At 39.2% G+C, this 26,575-nt stretch overlaps 1 protein-coding gene across 9 annotated transcripts in view; it reads left to right on the forward strand.

The window, feature by feature from the left end:
* RABGAP1L (RAB GTPase activating protein 1 like) overlaps positions 1–26,575 on the forward strand; it is a 726,923-nt gene that overhangs the window by 597,091 nt on the left and 103,257 nt on the right. The window contains exons 1-2 of one of the 9 annotated variants that reach the window (XM_064370677.1): positions 14,613–14,811; positions 16,481–16,694. The exons of 7 other annotated variants lie outside the window; for them this stretch is intronic. In XM_064370677.1, the coding sequence (XP_064226747.1) occupies positions 16,584–16,694 (111 nt within the window). In that variant the 5' untranslated portion in view covers positions 14,613–14,811; positions 16,481–16,583. Of the gene's footprint in view, positions 1–14,612; positions 14,812–16,390; positions 16,695–26,575 lie in introns of those variants that run through there. One more of the 9 variants, XM_064370676.1, reaches the window with a different exon arrangement.

Here is a 26,575-nt window from a genome sequence, read left to right on the forward strand (position 1 = left end):
AGTTATCTTTTTGATGATAAATTCCAATCCATAAACCGTGGATTAGAAACATAAGAATCTGGCTGGGCGCGGTGGCTCATGCCTATAATCCCAGCACTTTGGGTGGCCTAGGCGGGTGGATCATGAGGTCAAGAGATCGAGACCATCCTGGTCAACATGGTGAAACCCCGTCTATACTGAAAATACAAAAATTAGCTGGGCATGGTGGCGCACGCCTGTAGTCCCAGCTACTCGGGAGGCTGAGGCAGGAGAATTGCTTGAACCCAGGAGGCGGAAGTTGCAGTGAGCTGAGATCACACCATTGCACTCCAGCCTGGATGACAAGAACGAAACTCTGTCTCAAAAAAAAAAAAAAAGAAAGAAACCCCCTTTATAACCCTCCTATCTCTGAAATTCACAGATACTGCTATATTGAACTGATTGATGAATTTCAATAATATCTATACCAACATATAAATAATTAATAATGATATGTATTGATAATATTGATAACAGTGAGACACCCACAGGTGACTTGTCAGTAACTGATTTGTGATTCCCCAATTTTAAGAATATGTGTGTTCTTTTTTTTTTTTTTTTTTTTTTTTTTTTTTTTTGAGACGGAGTTTCGCTCTTGATACTCAGGCTGGAGCGCAATGGCGCGATCTCGGCTCACCGCAACCTCCGCCTCCTGGGTTCAGGCAATTCTCCTGCCTCAGCCTCCTGAGTAGCTGGGATTACAGGCACGCGCCACCGTGCCCAGCTAATTTTTTGTATTAGTAGAGACGGGGTTTCACCATGTTGACCAAGATGGTCTCGATCTCTCGACCTCGTGATCCACCCGCCTCGGCCTCCCAAAGTGCTGGGATTACAGGCTTGAGCCACCGCGCCCGGCCGAATATGTGTGTTCTTATTGTAATCTATGAGGGCAAGAACCTTCTCCAAATAAAAGAAGGTTTTTCACAGATACTAATTCAGTGACTCATTTACTGACAATTTTCAGTAGGGTCTGAAACAGTATCAGATTGATATGAAATCATAAAAAATATTTTTAAGAGTCTGATAGTTAGAAGTTAATTAGGGGTGACAAATAACTCCTCTCTGTAACTTTATTTTATTTTACTGTTTTATTTTGAGACAGGGTCTCACTTTGTCACCCAGGCTGGAAAGCAGTGGCACTCATTGTAGCTTCAACCTCTCAGGCTCAAATGATCCTCACACCTCAGCCTCCTGAGTAGTTGGGATTACAGGCATGTGCCACCATGCCTGTCTAATTTTTAAAAAAATTTTTGTAGAGATGAGGTGTCACTATGTTACTAATGCTGGTCTTGAACTCCTGGGTTCAAGTGATTCTCCTGCCCTTGGCCTCTCAAAGTACTTGAATTACAGGCATCAGCCACTGCACTTTACCTGTAATTTTAATATACTGTATATCCGTGGTTCTCAATAGGGGGTGGTTTTGCTCTGAGGGGACATTTAGCAATGTCTGGAAAATATTTTGATTGTCACAACCTTGCGGTGTGAGATGCTACTGGTATCTAGTGTGTAGAGGCCAATGATTGTGCAAAGCATCTTAAAATGCACGGGGTAGCTCCCTGCAGCAAAGAATCACCCATTCCAAAATACTAACAGTGCCAAGATTGAAAAACTCTTCCATATGTGACTCTGTGACTCAACATAAGAGTTCTGTGATTTGAAGCATCTTCTCATATTTAATTCTGGAGACTGTGAAAATAAAATGAAGGTTATTATAATGTCATAGTTCAGCCATGTGCACCATTACAAACTGCTTGCTGACTCTTGGCCTCTTATGTTTAACTAGACTATTAGACCTTCACAATGGATTCTTGAGTCTGATCTGGAAAACAAAAAACAAAGCAGGAAAACAAAAAAGAAAGCAAAAGATCCTGCTATCTGGTAATAAGTGTCCCATCTGAGCAGGTTTAAAGATTAAATAATCTTTGAAAAGTAACAATTCTGGCTATTACTAAAAAGTCAAAAAATAACAGATGCTGGTAAAATTGTTGAGAAAAAGGAACACTTTTACACTGTTAATGGGAGTGTAAATTAGTTCAACCATTGTGGAAAGAATAATGCCGTTACTGGGTATATACCAAAAGTAATATAAATCATTCTATTACAAAACACATGCATGCATATATTCATTGCAACACAATAGCAAAGACATGGAATCAACTTAAATGCCCATCAGTGATAGACTGGATAAAGAAAATATGGTACATATACACCATGGAATACTATACAGCCAAATGAGGTCGTGTCCTTTGCAGGGACATTACTCTTAGCAAACTAACTCGGAATACTGCATGTTCTCACTTATAAGTGGGTGCTAAATGATGGTCACATAGAGGGGAGCAACACACACTGGGGACTACCAGAGGGCAGTGGGTAGGAGGGAGAGGATCAGGAAAAAAACTAATGGATACTAAGCTTCATACCTGGGTGATGAAATATTCTGTACAAAGAAACCCCCATGACACACATTTGCCTATGTAACAAACCTGCACATCCTGTACAGTACCCCTGAACTTAAAAAAAAAGAAGAAATAATTCTTACACGTCAGTATGCTTTAAAATGGTGTCATGGGCTGTTAAATTGCGGTATACTTCACCAATCATTTAGTCTAATGCTATTTTTTTTTTTCAAATAAAGTAAGAGCCTCATTATCTAAGCTCACATGGTGTATTTTGCAGAATTAATACAAGGAGGCATGATTACATGATCACAACCCAGACACAAGGTACCATTTGTGATGACAAAATTCATCACAAATGTAGGTTCTTTCTGTGGTTCTTTTATGGCCCTCCCTAGCTTTTGCATCAAGGTTTGTTCAATATAGACTTTAAGAAAACCAGGGAGAAAATGATTTCGTGAATAAAGGGATCAGAAATTGCATCCTGGCACCATTTACACAATTTGCAACAGAATGAAAAATGACTAGGGAGGCTGAGGTGGGAGGATATTTTTATGTGTATATGTCTTAGCCATCCCCAGTGGTACACACCTACTGTCCCAGCTACTTAGGAGGCTGAGGCAGGATTGCTTGAGCCCAGAAAGTCAAGGTTGCAGTGAGCTGTGATCACGCCACTACACTCCAACCTGGGTGACAGAGCAAGACCCTATCTCAAAAAAAAAAATCTAAAAATCAAATCAGTTTTCAAAAATGAAGAAGACAAGTAGAGAGGTAGGGTGGGAAATTTTCCCTTGAGTCCTCAAAATAATAAAACTGTATATTCTACTTTCAGTCTCCTTCCTTCACAACATTTGAAATTCCACAGTAATTTTCCCTTCAGTTATTTCTCTATTTCCTTTTTAATGAGTTTCCATGGTTATACCCAGTAGATTAAACAACATTCCTCTTTATCTATTGAATTAATATTGTAAGATCTGCCAAAAAAAGTTATTCCAAAATGCTGATAGTAAACAATGAATTTTTTAGATTCTAATAGTTTCTTTCCCCCACTCCCAGCTTTTTTGAGATATAATTGACAAAAATTATTTATATTTAAGGTATATAACATGATGATTTGATATATGCATACATTGTGAAATAGTTATCACAGTCAAGTTAATGAACACATCCAATACCCCATATAGTTGTTTTTGTTTTTGTTTGAGATGGAGTCTCCCTCTGTCACCAGGCTGGAATGCAGTGGAGCGATCTCAGCTCATTGCAACCTCCATCTCCCGGGGTTCAAGCGATTCTCCTGCCTCAGCCTCCTGAGTAGCTGGGACTACAGGCATCCGCCAACATGCCTGGCTAATTTTTGTGTTTTTAGTAGAGATGGGGTTTTACCCTGTTGGCCAGGATGGTCTCAATCTCTTGACCTCATGATCCGCCCGCCTAGGCCTCCCAAAGGGCTGGGATTACAGGCGTGAGCCACCGTGCCCAGCCCAATACCCCATATAGTTAACGTGTGTGTGTGTGTGTGTGTGTGTGTGTGTGTGTGTGTGGTAAGAATACTTATGAGCTAGCAAATCTAAATCTCCCTTTCCAAACTTCAATATACAGTACAGTATCATTAACTTATAGTCACCATACTGCTGTATATTAGATCCCCAGAACTTTATCATCTTATTACTGAAATTTGGGCCCTTTGAGCAACATCTCTCCATCTATCTTATCCCCCAACAAGGGGCAACCACCATTCTACTCTCTGCTTCCGTGAGTTTGACATTTTTAGATTCCACATGTAACTGAAGTTATACGATATTTGTCTTTCTGTGTCTGGCTTATTTCACTTAGCACAGTGTCTTCCAGGTTCATCCATGTTGTCATGAAGGGCAGGATTTCCTTCTTTTTTATGACTGAATAATATTCCGTTATATATATAACTATAGACATATGCACCACATTTTCTGTATCCACTGGCCAAGATATAAGAAATAACCTCAGTATCTGTTCATGGATACTTAGGTTATTTCTTATATCTTGGCCATTGTGAATAATTCTGCAACGAATGTAGGAGTGAAAATATCTCTTCAAGATACTGTGCTGATTTCATGTCCTTTGGTTACCTACCCAGAAGTGGGATGGATGAATTATACGGTAGTTCTTTTTTTTACCAATTAGTTCTATTTTTTATTTTTGAAGACTCCCGTACTGTTATTCATAGTAGCTGGGCCAATTTACATTTCCACCATAAGTGTATAAAGGTTCTCTTTTTTCCATATCCTCACTAACATTTGTTATTTCTTGTTGTTTTTAATAATGGCTCTCCTAACAGGTGTGAGGTAATATTTCATGGTTTTGATTTGTATTTCCCTGATGATTAGTGATGTTGAGTACTTTTTCTTTCTTTCTTTCTTTCTTTCTTTCTTTTTTTATTATACTTTAAATTCTAGGGTACATGTGCAGATCTTGCAGGACTGTTACATGGGTACATACATGCCATGGTGGTTTGCTGCCTCCATCCCCACATCACCTTCATTAGGTATTTCTCCCAATGTTATCCCTCTCCAACCTCCCCACCCCCGCTATCCCTCCCGTAGACCCCCATTCCCCAACAGACCCCAGTGTGTGATGTTACCCTCCCTTTGTCCATGTGTTCTCATTGTTCAACACCCACCTATGAGTGAGAACATGCAGTGTTTGGTTTTCTGTTCTTGTGTCAGTTTGCTGAGAATGATGGTTTCCACATTCATCCATGTCCCTGCAAAGGACATGAACTCATCATTTTTTATGGCTGCATAGTATTCCATGGTGTATATGTGCCACATTTTCTTTATCCAGTCTATCATTGATGGGCATTTGGTTGGTTCCAGGTCTTTGCGATTGTAAACAGTGCCACAGTGAACATATGTGTGCATGTGTCTTTATAATAGAACAATTTATAATCCTTTGGGTATATACCCAGTAATGGGATTGCTGGGTCAAATGGAATTTCTGTTTCTAGATCCTTGAGGAAACACCACACTGTCTTCCACAATGGTTGAACTAATTTACACTCCCATCAACAGTGTAAAAGTGTTCCTATTTCTCTACATCCTATCCAGCATCTGTTGTCTCCAGATTTTTTAATGATTGCCATTCTAACTGGCGTGAGATGGTATCTCAATGTGGTTTTGATTTACATTTCTCTAATGACCAGTGATGATGAGCATTTTTTCATATGTTTCTTGGCCACATAAATGTCTTCTTTTGAAAAGTGTCTGTTCATATCCTTTGCCCACTTTTTGATGTGGTTGTTTTTTTTCTTGTAAATTTGTTTTAGTTCTTTGTAGATCCTGGATATTAGCCCTTTGTCAGATGGGTAGCTTGCAAAAATTTTTTCCCCATTCTGTTGGTTGCTGGTTCACTCTAATAATTGTTTCTTTTGCTGTGCAGAAGCTCTGGAGTTTAATTAGATCCTGTTTGTCTATTTTGGCTTTTGCTGCCACTGCTTTTGGTATTTTAGTCATGAAGTCCTTGCCTGTGCCTATATCCTAAATGGTTTTGCCTAGGTTTTGTTCTAGGGTTTTTATGGTGTTAGGTCTTATATTTGAATCTTTAAACTATCTGGAGTTAATTTTTGTATAAGGTGTAAGGAAGGGATCCAGTTTCTGCTTTCTGCCATGGCTAGCCAGTTTTCCCAACATCATTTATTAAACACGGAATGCTTTCTCCATTGCTTGTTTTCTTGCTGGCTATATTTATGACTTCTTTGGGAAAATATCTATTCAGGTTTTTTGCCCATTTTTAAATTGAGCTATTTGGTGTTTTGCTCTTGAGATATGAATTCTTTTTTTTTTGAGTTGGAGTCTCGCTCTGTCACCAGGCTGGAGTGCAGTGGTGGGATCTCGGCTCACTGCAACCTCTGCCTCCCGGGTTCAAGCGATTTTCCTGTCTCAGCCTCCCAGGTATCTGGGACTACAGGTGCTCGCCACCACGCCCAGCTAATTTTTGTATATTTTGTAGAGATGGGGTTTCACCATGTTGGCCAGACTGGTCTCAAACTGCAGACTTTGTGATCTGCCCACCTCAGCCTCCCAAAGTGCTGGGATTATAGGCGGCAGCTGCCATACCTGGCCGAGATATGAATTCTTTATATATTTTGAATATTAACCCCTCATGAGATATATGGTTTGGAAACATTTTCTTCCATTTTCTAGGTTCCATTTTCATTTTGCTGACTGTTTCCTTTGCTGTGCAGAAGCTTTTTAGTTTGATGTAGCCCCATGTGTTTAGTTTTGCTTTTATTGGCTGTGCTTGTGTCAAAAAATCATTGCCAAAACCAGTTTAAAGGAGTTTTTCCCTTAAGTTTTCTTCTAGGAGTTTTGTGGTTTCAGGTCTTACATTTAAGTCTCTAAATATTTCACATTACTCTTTGTTATGGTATAAGATAAGGGTCCAGTTTCATCACCTTGCATGTGGAGATCCAGTTTTTCCAGCACCATTTATTGGAGAGACTATCCTTTCCCCATTGTGTATTCTCGGCGCCCTTGTCAAAGAGAGATCTAGTGGTTTCTAAGCAGCGTTATGAAGCTGTAGCTTTACTGATTTCATGTTACAACAAAATTTTTAAAGCACAAACCCAGGGGTGTGACATACCCTGGAACTGGTGATTTGAAAAACAGTACTGTTAGAGAAAGGGATCTGTGGAGATCATCGTTAGTAGTACAGTGATTGGGGCATTGGATCAGGTTACACCAGTTGTGCTGATCCAATACCTTAATGATATAAAAAAGCTTTTAAGTGTAGAAGTGGGTATAATGATCACTGTTTCAATAAAATTAAAATATTAATGTGTTAATGTCCCATCTCATTTGGTGCTAGTGGAAAACGAAATGCTTAAAAACTATTGCTAAAATTCGCTAAACCTCTCTTACAGCCTAATTAGCAAGTTAATGCTTTTTCCTTTTGGCTGTTCCCTAATTTTTCATTCAATTTATCTTTTCCTGAAAACCTGCTAATTTCATGCACTTTAGCCCTACGGAAGAGAACGTTGCTTAGCAACTGCCTAAATAACTAATAGACCTAGTTATCTAATAAAGGCTTGAAGGACTTATTTTAAATTTATATATTTGTGTATTAACCATCAAATCCAAGAGGAAGTTGTTTCACTTTGTTATTTCTTCTGATTTCTGCATTTTTTTTTTTTTGAGACGGAGTCTCATCTGTCACCAGATTGGAGTACAGTGGTGTGATCTCGGCTCACTGCAACCTCCACCTCCTGGGTTCAAGCAATTCTCCTGCTTCAGCCTCCAGAGTAGCTGGAACTACAGGCACGTACCATGACACCCGGCTAATTTTTGTATTTTTAGTAGAGTTGGGATTTCTCCATGTTGACCAGGATGGTCTCGATCTCCTGACCTCGTGATCCACCCACCTCAGCCTTCCAAAGTGCTGGGATTACAGGCATGAGCCACCGTGCCCAGCCTCTGTATTCTTATAATTTTTTCCTTTTTTTTTGAGATGGAATCTCACTGTGTTGTCCAGGTTGGAGTGCAATGGCACGATCTTGGCTCACTGCAACCTCTGCCTCCTGGGTTCAAGTGACTCTCCTGCCTCAGCCTTCTATGTAGCTGGGACTACAGGTGTGTCCACCACACCCAGCAAATGTTTGTAATTTTAGTAGAGATGGGATTTCACCATGTTGGTTGGCCAGGCTAGTCTCGAACTCCTGACCTCAAAGGATCCACCCACCTCAGCCTCCCAAAGTGCTGGAATTACAAGCATAAGCCACTGTGCCTGGCCTGCATTTTTATAATTAATTTGTACATGAGTTGTTTATAGCAAAAAAAAAAAAAAAAAAAAGTATATTTAACAGAACTTCTTTTTTCTCCCTTCAAACTCTTAGTAGCATTGCTGTATTGATCATTTACTTTAGTTCATCTTTTCTAACAGAATACCTTATCAATGATACTTGCTGAGTTAAGAAATGTTTTCTGGCTGCGTGCGGTGGCTCATGCCTGTAATCCCAGCACTTTAGTAGGCCAAGGTTGGTGGATCATGAGGTCAAGAGTTCGAGACTAGCCTAGCCAACATGGTGCCCTGTCTCTACTGAAAATATAAAAATTAGCTGGACATGGTGGCTTGTGCCTGTCATCCCAGCTAGTCGGGAGGCTGAGGCAGGAGAATCACTTGAACCTGGGAGGCAGAGGTTGCAGTGAGCCAAGATCGTGCCACTGTACTCCAGCTTGGGTGACAGAGCAAGACTTTGTCTTAGAAAAAAAAAAGAAAAGAAATGTTTTCTGATTCAGTGGATACAGAATTCTATAATATTGCTTTTTAATGCTATGCTAATTATTTTAGAGGAAATATATTAAGGTTTTAGGAGAAGGAATTTAGAAATTAAATTGAAGTATTTCTATTACTTACATATGATGGTTTTACTTTTGGTTGAGTATCTCAGAAGAGTCATCTGAGCTAAGGGTATTCTAAGGTTTGAGGGCGTGAGTGGTATTGTCATTTTGCAGTGTCCTGTCACACTTCATTTAGCCTCAGTGTGTTTACTTGTCTGAGATTAAGTCTCCCCACTGTGACATATACAGCTGTATTATTATCCAAATCTCAGACTTATTTTCTTCACTCTTTTATTAGTTCCATTCTCACGCTGCTAATAAAGACGTATCAGAGACTGGGTAATTTATAATGGAAAGATGTTTAATTGACTCACAGTTCAGCATGGCTGAGAAGGTCTCAGGAAACTTACAATTATGGAAGAAAGGGAAGCAAACATGTCCTTCTTCACATGGTAGCAGGAAGGAGAAGAATGGTAGCAAAAGCGGGAAAAGCCCCCTCTAAAACCATCAGATCTTGTGCGAACTCATTCGCAATCACAAGAACAGATCTAATCACTTATTAGATCATGGGAGCCACCCCCATGATCTAACAAGCTCCCATGACGTCGTTCCCCAGACACATGGGGATTACAATTTGGATTACAATTTAATATGAGACTTTGGGTGGGGACACAGCCAAACCATATCAACTGTGTTTCTGTTCAACTGCCCTAAAGTAAAAACAAAATACTGCTGGGCGCTGTCGCTCATACCTGTAATCCCAACACTTTGGGAGGCCAAGGCAGGCGAATCACGAGGTCAGGAGATTGACACTATCCTGGCCAACGTGGTGAAACCACGTCTCTACTAAAACTACAAAAAATTAGTTGGACATGGTGGTGTGCATCTGTAGTCCCAGCTACTCAGGAGGCTGAGACAGGAGAATCACTTGAACCCAGGAGGCGGAGGTTACAGTGAGACAATATTGCAACACCGCATTCCAGCCTGGGCAACAGAACAAGACTCTGTCTCAAACAAACAAACAAACAAAACCAAAATACCAGCAAATTTGCTTACTGCACCTTTTGCATTCTGTGGTATTGAGACATTAAAGACCATTTGCGCCAGGCTAGTGTGGCGGCTCCCTCCTGCAATCTCAGCACTTTGGGAAGCTAAGGGAGAGGATCACCTGAGCTCAAGAATTTGAGACTAGCCCGGACAACATTGCAAAACCCTGTCTCTACAAAACATAGCCGGATGTGGTGGCATACACCTGTAGTCTCAGCTATTTGGGAGGTTGAAGTGGGAGGATCACATGAACCTGAGAAGTTTCAGGCTGCAGTAAGCCAAGAGATCACGCCACTGCACTCCAACCTGGGCGACAGAGTGAGACGCTGTCTCAAAAAAAAAAAAAAATACCATTTGCCACTTGCACAAAAATATTAGCGGTAAAAAGAACACATAGTTGGGTGTGATGACGCACACCTGTAATCCCAGCTACTTGGGAGGCTGAGGCAGAGGGATTGCTTGAACCTAGGAGGCAGAAGTTGCAGTGAGCTGAGGTGGTACCACTTCATTCCAGCCTGGGTGACAGAACCAGACTCCATCTCAAAAAAAAGAACACAGGCAACTTATATTAATAGTGTTAAGCAAATCTGCATTAAAGAGAAACTGTGCTTTCAAAGAGTTACTTTTGTCTCAGAATGAAGCTCCTTTACAAAATGGCTGCTTTACAATTCTATCTTTCAGAGAGGCTTTGGGCAAATTTATAGCATATTTTCTTTCACAGGCAAGAACTCCTAAGATAACATTTTTTGCTGGGCGCGGTGGCTCACGCCTGTAATCCTAGCACTTTGGGAGGCTGAGGCGGGCGGATCATCTGAGGTCAGGAGTTCAAGACCAGCCTGACCAATATGGTGAAACCCCGTCTTTAAAAAAAGGTATCATTTTCTGTAATGATTTATTACCCTCTATACATATCAGAGGTTTTTTGTTTTAATGGCGTATCTTCAGAAGACATTACTGTATCATAAAATAAAGTGTTTTTAAAGCAATATTGCCAAGCGCAGTAACTTGTGCCTGTGGTCTCACCCACTCAGGAGGCTGCAATGACAAGATTGCTTAGCCCAGGAACTCGAGTGTGGTCCGGGCAACATCGCAAGACCTGTAACTTTAAAAAAAAAAAAGGCAATATTGGAATATTAGTAGCTATAATAACTAAAAATGATAGAATGTTTCATCTACAATTGGCTAATATAGAGCTTATTTATAAACTGCGATCGGTAAGACTGGATGTATCATGTTCATATCCCAATTGTGTTCATATCTCATTTGCATTGTCTGTCACTGTACAAAGAGAACAATGTAGGCTAACTAGAGTTAAGTTTAAAGATTGCCCTGCTGCAAGCTGCCAGTATATAACATAATGCAGGCATGTGAGGTCCCGCTGGAAAGGGAGTTACACAGGCTGGGAGAAAAACTTGAGTGAAATGGGCACTTGCATGAAACCCTACTGCTGTTCCCTAAATCTACCTTCCAATCTTATGAAAAAATGAATATCATCTGAAATTGTTTCATTTGGTTGTTAGAAAAATATTTAAAATAATTATTTGAATGCCTTAGAAATGAATGTATTGTTATTCATAATTAGAATTCAGTTGTGCACTCTACTCAAAATGAGACAAAATGAAGCATTATTCATGTTTTCAGGTGTATATGAAACTATCTTCATTTTGGGTGATAGCAAATATCAGTGGAAACATTTACTTTTGGTTAGGTAAAATTTAATGTGAATGTGTTGGCTGTGGATTTTAGTTTCAAATGAGGTAAAAAACTGAATTGTTAAAAGAGTTGCATCTATTCTTTCACAGTCTAGAATCTACCTCACCCTCATTCTTTGTGCTGAGTTACAAATGAGGCAGCAAGATAACCAGTATACCTGTTAAGCAAGTATTTATGTCCCACTGGTTTTTCTTTTTGTAGTTGAATGCTGGTATTTTTCTTTTTTTGAAGAATCTGTTTTGTGAGGTTTTGAATTTTCCTAGCAACTGCTAGGAGAGATAGGAAAGATAATGAGCTGAATGGCTGGTATTCAGCACAAGAATAATGGTGTTCTTTATTTACCTTTGCATAATTTTAAAGAGAACAAGTTTATTTATCTTTTACTTACTCTTTTCCCATTGTAAAAACTCAGTAGGTGTTACTAGACTATTCTGAAATACAAAATATTCCGAAAAGCGTTCTTCTACTGGTATTTCTATGGCTTCTCATTCAGAGCACATGGGTTTTGTAACGTACACTGCTTAGAGTAGATAGAAAACCTGCTTAGAATATTGATTTTCTATAGTTCTGTCTTTTTTTCCTTTTTATTTTTTTAAGAGACAGCATCTTACCTGGGCTGGAGTGTAGTGGCACAATTGCAGTTCACTGTAGCCTGAACCTCCTGGGCTCCCCGCAAATAGCTGGGACTGCAGGAACTTGCTACCATGCCTGGCTGATTTTTAAGTTTTTTTGGGGGAGATATAGTCTCACTTTGTTGCCCAGGCTGGTTTTATACTACTGGGCTCAGGCAGTCCTCCTGTCTTGGCCTGTCAAAATTCTGGGATTATGGGTATGAGCCACCATGCCCAGCCTTTCTTATAGTTCTTTATCTCTGTGTGAACACTGAACATTTTGTCATTTTGGAGATCCTCAACACTAAGTCATATATACTTTGTGAATGTTTACATTGAGTTATTTAGGAACATCTGGAAGAATGTTCGTGAAAAATTAGAGGAGGGCCAGTCATGTAGGAGGAGCTGAGTTTTTTCAGGGCTCCACCCATCTATGTGGGGGTTGCAGAAGACCTTTCTGCCCTCCAAACCGTATTTCTCTTATAGTTGTTTTGTCATTCTTTCCATCTGATCCTGATTTTATGGCTGACGTGATGAGAATATCCAACAAGTAGAATATGAGATTTAGGAAAAGGGTCTTGACTCTTGACAGCTACACTTCTGAGGTGAGATAATTTTTATGAGGTGAGATCACTTTTTTTTTTTTTAACCTTACTTGCTGCTTTGACTGTTGAATAAGAAAATACTACTCTCATAATGAAACTTCTTTGCTTTGCTGCCTTGGGGAGAACACAGCAATAGAAAAATAGCCACATCTCATTCAAGCTCTTCTTGATTTTGGTTTTGGCTGTTTCTAAATTTGACACTTGGGAATAGATGGTTTATTTGACTCTTAGTATGACCCGGGTATGCTTTTGTTAAAAAGAACAGTTCTAGAAGGATGACTGTTGGGACAAAATTAGCTACTAGTCTGGGATACTCTTTCAGTGTAAAATCTCAGAACAGCATTTAAAAATCACTGGAGATATTTTATTCATAAACATTTTCTTAATAAGATCCAGAAATGGTTTTGAAATTTATTTTGTAGCTAGTTTGGTCTTTGAATAGAAAGACTATGAAAAGTAATGTAACTAATGAAAACTACAATTACTATCATTGAATTCTCTTTTTTTAGGCAAAACAGTGATATTTAAAAATTCAAACTAGGGAACTAAATGATCAGTATTTGTTGAGTACATTATAACAACCCTCAGAGAGCTTTCTTAATGTCTGGGATTAATGTAATCCTTTCTTTTTTATTCTGATAGAGATTTAAAAAGTTATTCTCATTTTCAAATCCCAATAAACCTATTTGATAGAGGGAAATAGGAATAGGACACATTGCTTTTTACTTTCTGCACACGTGTGGAAACCGGGGATCTATTCTCTCCCTCTCAATTTACATGACCATGAGGAAACTGAAACCCAGTGAAGTTAAATGACTTGCCTGGGGACAGCCAGCCAGCTAGTTCCTACTTGAACTGGGGACCATCTATTTGGTTACCGGGAGTGCCTGTTTGATCTCAGTCTTCTCCTGGTAAGTTTCAGCAGCAAATGGTATTGTCCACGCGACAGCCCTTAGTCTCAGGTAATTCTCCACCCCTCTGCCTTTTTTTTTTTTTCCAATGCAGTTGCATGGTGTGAAGGCGATAACTGCAGAAACTCAGGTGTAAACAACCCCGGGAATCAAAGGTTTGTGGGGATGGTAAAACAAGAATGTGTAGACATGACTGTGTGCAATAGCTTTGGAAGTCTGGGAGGGTGTTGGTGTAGCTGTTATTTCTGAGACTGGAGAAAATGGCAGTAGAGTGACAGTTTCGCTAATCATCAGTTTTCAAAGAGCACATTTTTCATGGGAACCACAGGTATAGTGCACTTAACTGCATAAGGGGGAAAAAACCGTTGAATTTTTCCCTCCCATACATTGGAAAGTAAAGTAAATTTCAGGCAACATTTTAAGGGTAACAAAAGGTAAAGATTGCAGATCAAACTTAGGGCGTCCTTGCTCAAGAAAATCTGTGCACTACATCTACAATAGAGGACCACGGGTTTAGAAATGACATGTCACTAATAATTCCAGTCATTGTGGCTAATTAGAATAATCTGTTGAAGGTTATAAATTACAGATGCTTTTAAAAACATTTATCTAAGAACCTGTGTAGAGTTCCAAAAGGACTGAGTTATTTGAAGTTATTGGTTTCTGTGTATATAAACTTAAACTATTTTTACAGCCTTTGATTATTTTTTAAAAAATGTTTTTGTACTCTTATAGCCTGATGCCATAAATGTTTTATGAATTTAATATACAGCACCTCTAGGTGCTATTTAAAACTGTTTTCCTGGTCCTTTTCTGTTGGGTTATAAGGGTTCTTTGTAACCAAGAAGATTACCTATGGTTACACTGAATGCACTCTCCCAGAGTGCACAGGCGGCTGCTCTAGTGCGGTTATAACTCGTTTGCCCCTGGGTGGTTGCCAGCAGGGAGTAAGGCATTGTGGGAAGTACTTTCTTTACCTTCCACAACAGGTGTCTTTGTCAGTGCACCTTATTCAGATATCCGTGTGTGGAAGCACTGAGTCACTGTGTAGCAAAGAAAAATATGAAAGCAATAGGAATTGCTTTCACAGCTAGAAAATGGTACTGCAAGATAATCTGAAATCTTCTGGTGCTAGTGAATGCATGAAGATGTTCACAGTATCCTTTAAAGTACTTCTAAAAAGATAAGGAATTTAAAAGGTATGAACTGTCTGGACACCTTATAATGCCTTGTCTCCTGATTATCATCTAATTTTTACCTGGTTAGTCAGCTTCAGGATGAATGTGCAGGAAAGAAAATGTTAACGAAAATAATGCTTAACAGACAAAGCAGTCTTGTAGAACAAAAATGAAGTAAAAATCCTTTACGGGCTCCAACAAGGGTCAAACACAGTTTGAAGCTGTTTTAATCTTGCGGATTTATTTAAAATATTGCTTTTTTTGTTTAAATAAGCTTATTAGATTTGCTTGTTTCCTAGCAATAAGGTGCTTTTCCCTCCTTCCTTGTGCTCGCTCTTAGAATAAGCTACAGCGCTTTCGCAGTTGCACAACTACTAATTACATTTAAATGGGACAAGGTGTTATATAAGTAATCATGTTACTGTAGACGAAAGAATACTTTTGGAAAACATGGAAAAATAGACACTATAGATCTCATTCTGAGTTTTGTTTTTTGAAAAGCAAACAAATTTGGACAACATAATCCTGCTATTGGTAATGAAGACTAACCATTTCAACCGGTAGCTTATTTCTTTTGATTTTAGACAAACATTGCCAAATTGATTTCTAGTTCTAACAAATAATATTTCTAATAGTATTGCAGTGTCATGATCTGGAAAAAGCAAGGAAGATATTAACTTAATTAGGAATATTGAAAAACAACTTCAGAGAAGACTTATCTGTCTTCCCCTCATTTTTGTTTGCTTAATCATTTTCCATGAAATTAGTATACATTATATTTCCTGATCAGGCAACTTTGTGATAATGATTATGGGCAGCTTTCAAACTTTTCATCTGGAAATATGGCAGTTCATTTACAGTCTCCAGCTGTAATTTAAAAAACATTACTGGTGGCTAAGATACCAACAGTTAATGGCTGTCTACTGATTTGAATAATTAAAAGAAACCTCTAACCTTAAAGAGAAAAGATGAAGAGAACTTTTATCTATGGGAGCAAAACAACCGGTTTATAAATGAGACCCTTGTATTGCTTTCTGAATAACAACACAAAACTAAATTATGCTTAAAATGCTTACTTTTTTTTAGTAGGAAAAGGGAGTAATGATTATTAATTGATATTGCTGTCGCTGTTTCATTTTCATGTTTTGGCATTTTTTTCTTTAACAGAAATACTCAGAGGGGAAAAGTAATCTTTTTTTTTTTTTTTGTACTTCAGGATATCATTTGTAACTGCACCAAGAATTCTTTAAATTCTGAGAAATTAAAATGGTTTTCATCTGTTTATTTTCTAAGATTTTGAAAAAATAAGCAGTAAGAATGCTAAGAAAATTTGCTTCTCCAAGAAGAATCTTCGTGTAATAATACTGCAGTAAGAAGATGAGCTATTATGAAAATTTCTAATTACCAAGAACATAACACAGATCATTTTTTTTTAATTGTTGAAAGATATTTCTAGTTAGGAAACTATTTCTTTTTTGAAGTTTAAAGGTTTCCAAAAATTGAATTTTCCAGCGTCTCTGTTAAGAATGCAGAAGGTGTTTATAGTGTATACTTCCTGCAAAGATAAGAAACCTCCTTTAGTTTCCTACTGGGGGTGAATTGCTAGCCAAGCCTATGATAGCAGCCGCTTTTTTTTTTCTTTCTCTCTTTTTCTTTCTGGATTTTTGACACTCCACCCCCTCCAACTCAGGTGGGTGTGTACACTGGCACTGAGCTGCAGTAGGATTTTTCCTTGGATAGTCTGGTCTGGAGCAGGGACAGCAGCTGCTGCTGTGGAAAGGCCAGCTGGCAAGATGATGGAAGAAATCTCCATTATGGTAGCCTATGACGCCCATGTTTTCAGCCAGCTGCATGATGAAGACTTCCTCACTAGTCTGGTGGCCATCAGCAAGCCCAGGTCTATGGTAGGTGGGGCCTTGCACACTACTCTGGGACTGTTTTTTTCTTTTCTAATATGATATCTATACTCCTGTAGCAACTGAGGCATAACTTGCTGTTGACTTTGTGTTATGTCTACAGGTTTTCAAATATTTATTTACATAATTAAACACTCTTATATAACAGTAGCACACTTCAAATGTTAGGCTGATGCTTTCATATATAATGAGGTTGAGAGGAATTTTATAGTGCCAAATATCACTTTGTCTTAAGTTTCTGCCTTGTATGTATGTATATAATTATTAGGTAGGGGCAGCTTATATATACATAGAATATAATTCGTGCTCTTAGAAGTGGAACATTTCTACGAGTGAGTCATAACGTCAACTGAAAATTGAGCTACCTAAAAATCAGGTAACTTTCAGGGTCTTAAATTATTACTAAGAAGAACAGCTATTAGGAAAACAACAGTACGATTTTAGTTTGGATTTAATATTTGTAGAAAAAGAAATGTACCATTCTTTAAGGATCTTAGTGTGTGTGCATGTCCTGGCATCATCAAAAAATGAAGTTCTTGCAAGTGTTTATCGTTTCTTCTCTTAGATGGCATCATTATAATGGCTATTGAGTTTAAGATATCAATGATCTATACCTTTGAAACCAACTTTTTAACTACAGTAACTTCTTGTTTATTATGTTTAATTGGACTCATCACAAACAACTAGTTAGGTTTAAGTGTTATGAGATACTCTATCATTCCATTGTTTGCGACGTAGCTGGGATTACATACGCATGGCAGGCACCAAGTCCGGCTAATTTTTTTGAGTTTTCAGTAGAGACAGGGTTTCACCATGTTGGTTGAAATTCCTGACCTCAGGTGATCCACTCGCCTTGGCCTCCCAAGTGCTGGGATTAAAGGTGTGAGCCACCGTGCCCGGCCCCAAACTTTTAAATAATGCAGATGTTGGGATGTTAATTATAAAACTTTCTGAAGATATTTAGTTCTCTTTATCAGATTTGAAATTTAATATAATCTTTTGGAGGTAATATTTGGTTTTGGTTCATCTGGAGAAGTTATACTAAAATTATGCAAGATAAAAATATATATCTTTTTTTTTTTTTTTTCATTTTTTGAGACGGAGTCTCACTCTGTCACCCAGGCTGGAGTGCAGTGGCGCAATCTCGGTTCACTGCAACCTCTGCCTCCTGGGTTCAAGTGATTCTCCTGCCTCAGCCTCCCAAGCAGCTAGGACGACAGGCGCACACCACCATGCCCAGCTAATTTTTGTATTTTTAGTAGAGACAGGGTTTCACCATATTGGCCAGGCTGGTCTCAAACTCCTGACCTGTGATCCAGCCGCCTCAGCCTCCCAAAGCAGTGGGATTATAGGTGTTAGCCACCACACCCAGCTTCTTTTTTTTTTTTTTAAGATGGAGTCTTGCTCTGTCACCTAGGCTAGAGTGCAGAGGCACAATCTGGGCTCACTGCAACCTCCGCCTCCTGCGTTCAAGTAATTCTCCTGCTTCAGCCTCCCCAGTGTCTGGGATTACAGGTACTAGCCACCATGGCTGGCCAATTTTTGTATTTTCAGTCGAGACAGGGTTTCACCATGTTGGCCAGGCTGGCCTCAAACTCTTGACCTCAAGTGATCCGCCTGCCTTGGCCTCCCAAAGTGCTGGGATTACAGGTGTGAGCCACCATATCTGGCCTCATTTGCTTTTAATTCCATATTGAATTTTTTGCTTTGAAATGAATATTTTAAATCAAATGAAAGAAATACTCAGATTTTCCATAGTATGAAATAAATTGCTTCTCAATCTGATAACTGCACTGTGAAGCAAATTACACTCTTACTAACTTATAAAATCCTCCTTAGGTTTGGGTTGACTATAATTAAGGGTATTTAGAAGCTTCCTTAGTACAGGCTTAATTAAATATCTTTCTGTAATTGGACTTTGTTTCATAATGGTAGGTGCTTTGATTCATTTAATGGTAAAAATCCCATTAAATACAATGGTTCTCAGGTGTGGATACTGCATTTTTTCCTCATTCATAAGTGACCCTGTGTCTTTATGTTTCTAATGGGACTCTGTAGTAAAATATACATTTCAATCTGTTACACGCAGAAAACCAAAAGAAAATTTGACTAAGGCCGGGCTTGGTGGCTCACGCCTGTAATCTTAGCACTTTGGGAGGCCGAGGTGGGTGGATCACCTGAGGTCAGGAGTTCAAGACCAGCCTGGCCATCATGGTGAAACCCCATCTTTAAAAAAAAAAAAAAAAAGAAAATTTTGACTAAACAATACTTACTGTTGCCACATGTTATGTTGCCACATGTTATGTATGTATTTTCTGTTCTATTCAATTGTTTAAAGGCTTTAATGGTTTATGACCCACTCAGAAATCTCTCTATCCACACTTTGGAAAATATTATATCCTATTCCTTTAAAATGAATGATGATGCAAGAAAATCATAGCTCCCTTTACATAAATTACAGATAAGAAAAAACGATAAGGAAGCCAAGTATAACTTCTCAGGTCTTCCATTTCATACACAGACAAGCAAAATAAGAAATTACATAGACCAATATTGTTTACTATGATAAACTAAACAAAAGCTTAGTCACTACTAGCAGAATGTAGAGTGCAGTGGTGCAATCTCAGGTCACCGCAACCTCCGCCTCCCAGGTTCAAGCAATTCTCCTGCCTCAGCCTCCCGAGTTACTGGGATTACAGTGGCCTGCTTCCATGCACGGCTAATTTTTGTATTTTTAGTAGAGATGGGGTTTCACCATGTTAGCCAGGCTGGTCTCAAACTCCTGACCTCAAGTGAATTGCCCGCCTCGGCCTCCCAAAGTGCTGGCATTACAGTCATCAGCTACCGTGCCCAGCCTGAATGTCTCTTCTTTTTTTTTTTTTTTTAATTTGAGATGGAGCTTCGCTCTGTTGCCCACACTGGAGTGCAGTGGCTCAATTTCGGCTCACTGCAACCTCTGCCTCCCAGGTTCAAACAGTTCTCCTACCTCAGCCTCCCGAGTAGCTGGGACTACAGGCACACACCAACATGCCCGGCTAATTTTTGTATTTTTAGTAGAGACAGGGTTTCACCGTGTTGGCCAAACTGGTTCGAACTCCTGACCTCAGGTGATCCACCTGCCTCGGTCTCCCAAAGTGCTGAGATTACAAGTGTGAGCCACGTGCCCTGCTAATGTGACCTCACAGGCCAGTAAGCAAGAAAAGCAAAATAAATACTTACAAGGGTGCTATTTGTTATCACAGGGTAGAGCCAAGTGGAGAATACTTACCACTTATTTAACAGTGTGAAAGAAGCCTTTAAAAGGGGGCGATGGGTTACAGTGCTTAACTGTGGCTTTGAAGGCTGACCAGGGGCTTGCCAGCCAGAAAAATGGGATAGGACCTTTCTGAGCCAAAGGGAACAACTTATGCAAAGACTCAAAGGTTGATAACTATTGGGAGTTTCAGAGTTACTCAGTTCTCAGTTCATTTTAGATTTACCACTTACCAGTGAGCTACTTAACTTCTCTAAGCCTTAGTTTTCTCATCTGAAAGCTGAGAGATGTAATAGTACTACCTTATTGGATTACACTGAGGTTAATTGAGAGCACTTGTAAATATTAAGCATAGTGAAAGCTGTAACTAATTGTCTCCTTTTCTAATAAGGGAAGGAAGGGCTATTCATACTATTTAGAGAAGGTCTAAAGGAAGAAGTGGGATGAATAGATAAGGCACCCTGGAGACGCAGGAGAAGGAGGGGGACGGTTACCCTGGAGAATTAATTTGCTGGATTAGGGAATCGCTATCAGGGTATCAGTCCTACAGGAAACTTGAAGCCTTCTGCCCTGAAGATGGTGCCAAAGATCTTAGGTTTGAGCTCAGGACAGTGGGAAGGCAATATAGAACCAATAGAAGGGAGTATATACAGGCCAGATCATCTGCTGAGTAGATGAGATCAATTACGGCAGCAGGAACCTTGTGGTAATGGACTGGCAGGGCCCACATTGACCAAGGAAAAAACATTGTAAAGGACATCAGAGCAATGCAAGTGAAAAGAGCTGGCAAGTGTCTGGACTTAGACACTTGACAGTGACAGTGTAAATAAAGAGATTAGTCTACACATGTTGATTAGTTCTTTCAAAGGGTATATACATTAATATTGTTTAGGAAGAAGCAGCAACTGATGTATATGACAAGAGTAAATGATTAAGTTGAAAATTAAGCTTCCAGCTGTACAAAAATAGAGATTGTTGTGGTGTCAGCAGTCTTTGGGAATGGGAAAGTTAGGTTATCAAGAATAGAATGGAGGAAAAATGACCCATTCTGGCTTTACCATGTTCCACATCCAGAAATTCAAGGTCACAGTGTCACAGTAGGAGAACTGATTGTCCAGTGGTTAGAACACTGTCCTTTAACAGAAGCCGTTTAACCAGACTAACACCTGGCTATACTATATTGGCACTGCGTAGATATTCTTAACTGACAGACACCAAAATAGCAGCACTGTGCCAGCAAAGGAAGGGAGCTCTTTCTTGTAGCTACAGTTTCTCTGTTCTATAAATGGGAGATGAGGGTAAGCATTCTGTAATTACTTCCTCCTTATCGGATTGGCACAGAGATTTCATCAAGCATGCCAAATTAAAAAACAAAATTCAGAGCAATTCCATATGTCAGAGATGGGGAAAACAATAAAATCAATACTGTTATTTCTAAATCTTTACTAGATATACATTTCAAACATTGATTAGAATAAACATAACAATTAAGATTCATATTTTTTAAAAATGTTATCTGAATATTTTTTATTCTCATTGTCACATAGCATGTGCATATTTTGGCACTACTTTATAAGTTTCAGTTCAGTCCAAGCATATAGCCAATCATTTCATTGATCAGTTCTGATGAGTTAAGGTTCTTATGGTTGCAAGTAATAAAATCTTGTGCTATCTTAAAAAAGAAAGAGATTTTATCACGAGGACAACAAGGTGTGTTTCTTTAAATACAAGGGCAGTTCGTCTAGGCAACAGAGCTGGTGCTGGACTGATGCAGGCAACCATTCTCCCTATCTCCTGCCATCTAATTAACTTCTCTCTTGACATCTACTTTATTTCTCTGTCTCCAAGTTCTTGGCTTCTTTGTTTCTATGGCAGAATATTGCTGCTACACAGCATCCACATTTATAGTTCTGCTATATGAAGAGAGTTAATTCACTACCCCTGAATCGCAACTTCATATTTCTTTGGTGATAATCTGACCAAATAGTGTTAGGTGAGTTTTGTGATAGTTTAGAGCAGAGCCCCTGAACATAACACTCAAACCAAACTGCCTGGGTCCAGTCCTACCTCACCCACAATTAGCTCGGTGACTTTGGGCACATTACTTAATCTCGAACTTCATTTTTCTCATCTGTAAAATTGGAGTCTGTAAGAGAAAGCACTCCTAACCGAAATTGGCCAGAAGCCCCTCTCATATCTTACTGAAAGTAAACCTGTCTTTAACTGCCAAGCTGTGTTTCATGTTTCTTTCCTCTTTCTTTAGCTCTTACAGGAATCATGTTAATAGTACCTATAAGATTAAATTAAAATTAAGTTTAAATTTAAATTAAATCAGTAATATACATAAAGCACTTAAGAAAATTAATTTAGTCATTATATGTAAAGTACTGGATACCTAGCATATAGAAAGTGGCATATGGGCCAGGCATGGTGGCTCACGCCTGTAATACCAGCACTTTGGGAGGCTGAGGCAGGCAGATCACGAGGTCAAGAGTTCGAGACCAGCCTGACCAACATGGAGAAACCCCGTCTCTACTAAAAATGCAAAAAATTAGCCGGATGTGTTGGCGCATGGCTGCAATCCCAGCTACTCGGGAGGCTGAGACAGAATTGCTTGAACCCGGGAGGTGGAGGTTGCTGTGAGCTGAGATCGTGCCATTGTTCTCCAGCCTGGGCAACAAGAGTGAAACTCTGTCTCAAAAAAAAAAAAAGTGGCATATATACGTTAGTTATTATTCCAAAGTGATTCTTTTATTTCGGAATGAATGGATGAGACAAAGTCTGTTGCTCATTGCTACCTCAACCTCCTGGGATCAGGTGATCCTCCCTCCTTAGCCTTCCAAGTAGCTAGGTGTACAGGCATATATCACCATGCCTAGGTAATTTCTTATTTTTTGTAGAGATGGAGTTTCACTATGTTGCCCAGGCTGATCTGGAACTCGTGAGCTCAAGTGATCCTCCTACCTTGACCTCCCAGTGTGCTAGGATTACAGGCATGAGCTACCACACCCAGCCTGGTTAACAGAAATTTAAAATGGTGATTAAATTATTAGAGAAACCAATATTATATCAAAACTCACCACAGTGGGCAAGCTCAACATGATATCAAATTATAGTACTAAACTTACTGCAAAGACTTCAAGCTTATTTACAAACAGGATTTACAGCCAACAAAATAAAACACTATAGCCCTATAATTGTAATGCCCACAATAGGACTTCTAGCAGGCAGAAATATCTGACACAATCGGGACTGGAGTTGGTTGGTTAATAGAAAAAAATTGGCTCAGGAGAAGAAAGATAAAAATTGCTATGTATTAACTTAAGCATTTGTTTTTACTTAAAACATCCATTATCGATTTTGCTTTAAGGCCTTTAATGCCCTTTGTTTGCATAGGAATTCTGAAATCCATATGCCTTCTAGTTTCAGTTTCCTTAAGAGGGGCACTAAATTAATAAATGTGTGAAGCAATCTAAGGGCAAATATTATAGAGATTTTCATAACTTTTTTCTTTACTTTTTTATGGCAACGTTGCCAACGTTTAATTTTCTTTCTTTTCTTTTTCTTTATTTTGGGGGGGTGCGGGGGACAGGGTCTTACTCTGTCACCCAGGCTGGAGTGCAGTGGCACAGTCTGGCTTACTGTAACCTCTGCCTCCCAGATTCAAGCAGTTCTCCTACCTCAGCCTCCCAATTAGCTGGAATTTCAGGCATGTGCCACCACACCCAGCTAATTTTTGTATTTTTAGTAGCGACAGGGTTTCACCATATTGGCCAAGCTGGTTTCGAACTCCTGACCTCAAGTGATCTGCCCACCTTGGCCTCCCAAAGTGCTGGGATTATAGGCGTGAGCCACCACGCCCTTCCTCACGCTTTGCTTTTTGTCCATATGCCATTGACCAAACAAATCAAAAGCCACTTCCAACATAGTGGAGAAGGAAAGTGTACTCCACAGAAAGGGTTGCGGGAGGGGGAAGTGAATATTTGCTGAACAATAATCTTCCACATATATAATTGACCCTTCATGTGATCTCCATGGTTAGGTTAGCTGTGTAAAATATGTAAGCACTGTGTTTCTCAATAGCACACTTATGTAATATTCATAAAAACTGTACATCCACAGATTCACCATCAAAAAAATGACATATTCTCATTGAAAAGTACAATAAAATAAGATTGAAAATTCAAACTTACCAAACAATCTTTACCATTATTCATTTTACTTGGAACTTCAGAGTGAATTGGCACTCTTTTTTCCCTATCCCTTCCAAAGGTAATTAGAAACAGAAATCTCTTGCCAATGTTTCTAGGGTGTGCCAACATTGTTATCTCAACCTGATCCATATTTATAGCCCAGGGATTTGCAAAAATTTGTTGGTGGGGGGGTCATGGATTCCTTTGGCAGTCTGGTTAAGTCCATGGACTACTCATCAGAAAAAATGTTTTTAAATGCATAAAATAAATAGCTGGGCGTGGTGGCTTCCTGTAGTCCCAGCACTTTGGGAGGCCAAGGTGGGAAGATCATGAGGTCAGGAGATCGAGACCATCCTGGCTAACATGGTGAAACCCTGTCTGTACTAAAAATACAAAAATTAGCTGGGTGTGGTGACAAGCACCTATAATCCCAGCTACTCAGGAGGCTGAGGCAGGAGAATCGCTTGAACCCAGGAGGCAGAGGTTGTAGTGAGCCAAGATTGTGCCACTGTACTCCAGCCTGGGTGACAGAGCAAGCCTCCGTTTCAAAAAAAAAAAAAAATGCATAAAATAAAATAGATAATATTACAAATGAAACCAATTGTATTGAAATATGATTACTAAAATAGGCCAGGTGCAGTGGCTCACACCTGTAATCCCAGTACTTTGGGAGGACAAGGAGGGTGGATTACTTGAGGTCAGGAGTTCGAGACCAGCCTGACCAACATAGAGAAACCCTGTCTGTACTTAAAAAATAAAAAAATTAGCTGAGTGTGGTAGTACGTGCCTGTAATTCCAGCTACTTGGGAGGCTGAAGCAGGAGAATCACTTGAACTGGGAGGCAGAGGTTGCAGTGAGCCAAGATCACGCTACTGCACTCCAGGCTGGCGGACAGAGTGAGACTTCATCTCAAAAAAACAAATTTACTAAAATAGATAGAAATCAGATTTATGATATAGTAATATATACTTCTTTATTAAACACATTTAATAGCAAGAAATGGTAGTGAGGCTACTATAATTGCAAAATAATTTTGAGATATATGTAATACATAAAATGTGAATGAAAATATCTGTGATATCTATCAGTGGCAAAATCACAATGCAGTAGATTATTGACTACATTTTTAATGGAAGGAACTGATACATTTCAATTAGAGGTTCAGGAAAATAAAGGGTTTTCATCTATCTAAGTTCAATTCAATGAATTCCCTCCCCATCCCCCTAATATAACCTTTATCTGTTATTGTCTGAGACACAAAGATTTTTAGAAGTCTTTTATTTCCTTACAGTGAGCTAGGAGAAATCTTGATTGTGCCTTCCAGTTTCTCTTTCTCTTTTTTTTTTTTTTTTTTTTTTTGAGATGGAGTCTTGCTCTGTCGCCCAGGCTGGAGTGCAGTAGCACAATCTTGACTCACTGCAACCTCTGCCTCCCAGGTTCAAGCAATTCTTCTGTCTCAGCCTCCCAAGTCACTGGGACTACAGGTGTCTGCCACCACACCCAGCTAAATTTTATATATATATATATTTTTAGTAGAGATGGGGTTTCACTGTGTTGTCCAGGCTGGTCTCGAACTCCTGACCTCGTGATCCACCCACCTCAGCCTCCCAATTTCTCTTCCTCTTAATGGTCTAGAAAATTACTTGTGTGATTATTTAATGAATCTCTCATTAACCTATAACTTCCTTATGTCTGGGTTGTTTTTTTTTTTTCTGGAAACAGAATCTTACTGTTGCCCAGACTGGTGTACAGTGGCACGATTTCCACTCACTTCAACCTCCGCCTGCTGGGTTCAAGTTATTCTCATGCCTCAGCCTCCCAAGTAGCTGGGATTACAGGTGCATACCACCACGCCCCTTTTGGTATTTTTTTTTTTTAGTAGAGATGAGGTTTCCCCATGTTGGCCAGGCTGGTCTCAAACTCTTGACCTCAAGTGATCCACCCACCTTGGCCTCCCAAAGTGTTGGGATTACAGGCATGAGCCATCGTTATTTCTATTATCATTGTATTTCCAGCCCAGCATTGTGCCTGGTGCAATTATACACACTTTCTACATATTTAATGAATATATTGGGGGAAGATGAAATCTCACGTATAATCATACTCTTCAGTATATTTATGACAATTAAATACATTCATATCTCTGTATATGCATAAGATATAGAAATTTATTTTTAAATCTTTTTATCCTTAGATCATCTACTAGATTCTTATGATTGTGGAATCAGGTTAGAGCCTAGCTGAGTACTTAATTAGCTTTTTGTTTTCTTTAAAAAAAATTTTATTTTATTTATTTATTTGAGACAAGGTCTCTCTCTGTTACCCAGGCTGGAGTGCAGTGGTGCGATAATGGCTCACTGCAGCCTTGAACTCCCAGATTCAAATGATCCTCCTGCCCCAGCCTCCCAAGTAGTTGGAATTAC

The sequence above is a fragment of the Aotus nancymaae genome, unplaced genomic scaffold (genome assembly GCF_030222135.1).
Source record: "Aotus nancymaae isolate 86718 unplaced genomic scaffold, 86718_ANA_hifiasm-v0.15.2.pri h1tg000108l, whole genome shotgun sequence".
Classification (NCBI taxonomy): domain Eukaryota; kingdom Metazoa; phylum Chordata; class Mammalia; order Primates; family Aotidae; genus Aotus; species Aotus nancymaae.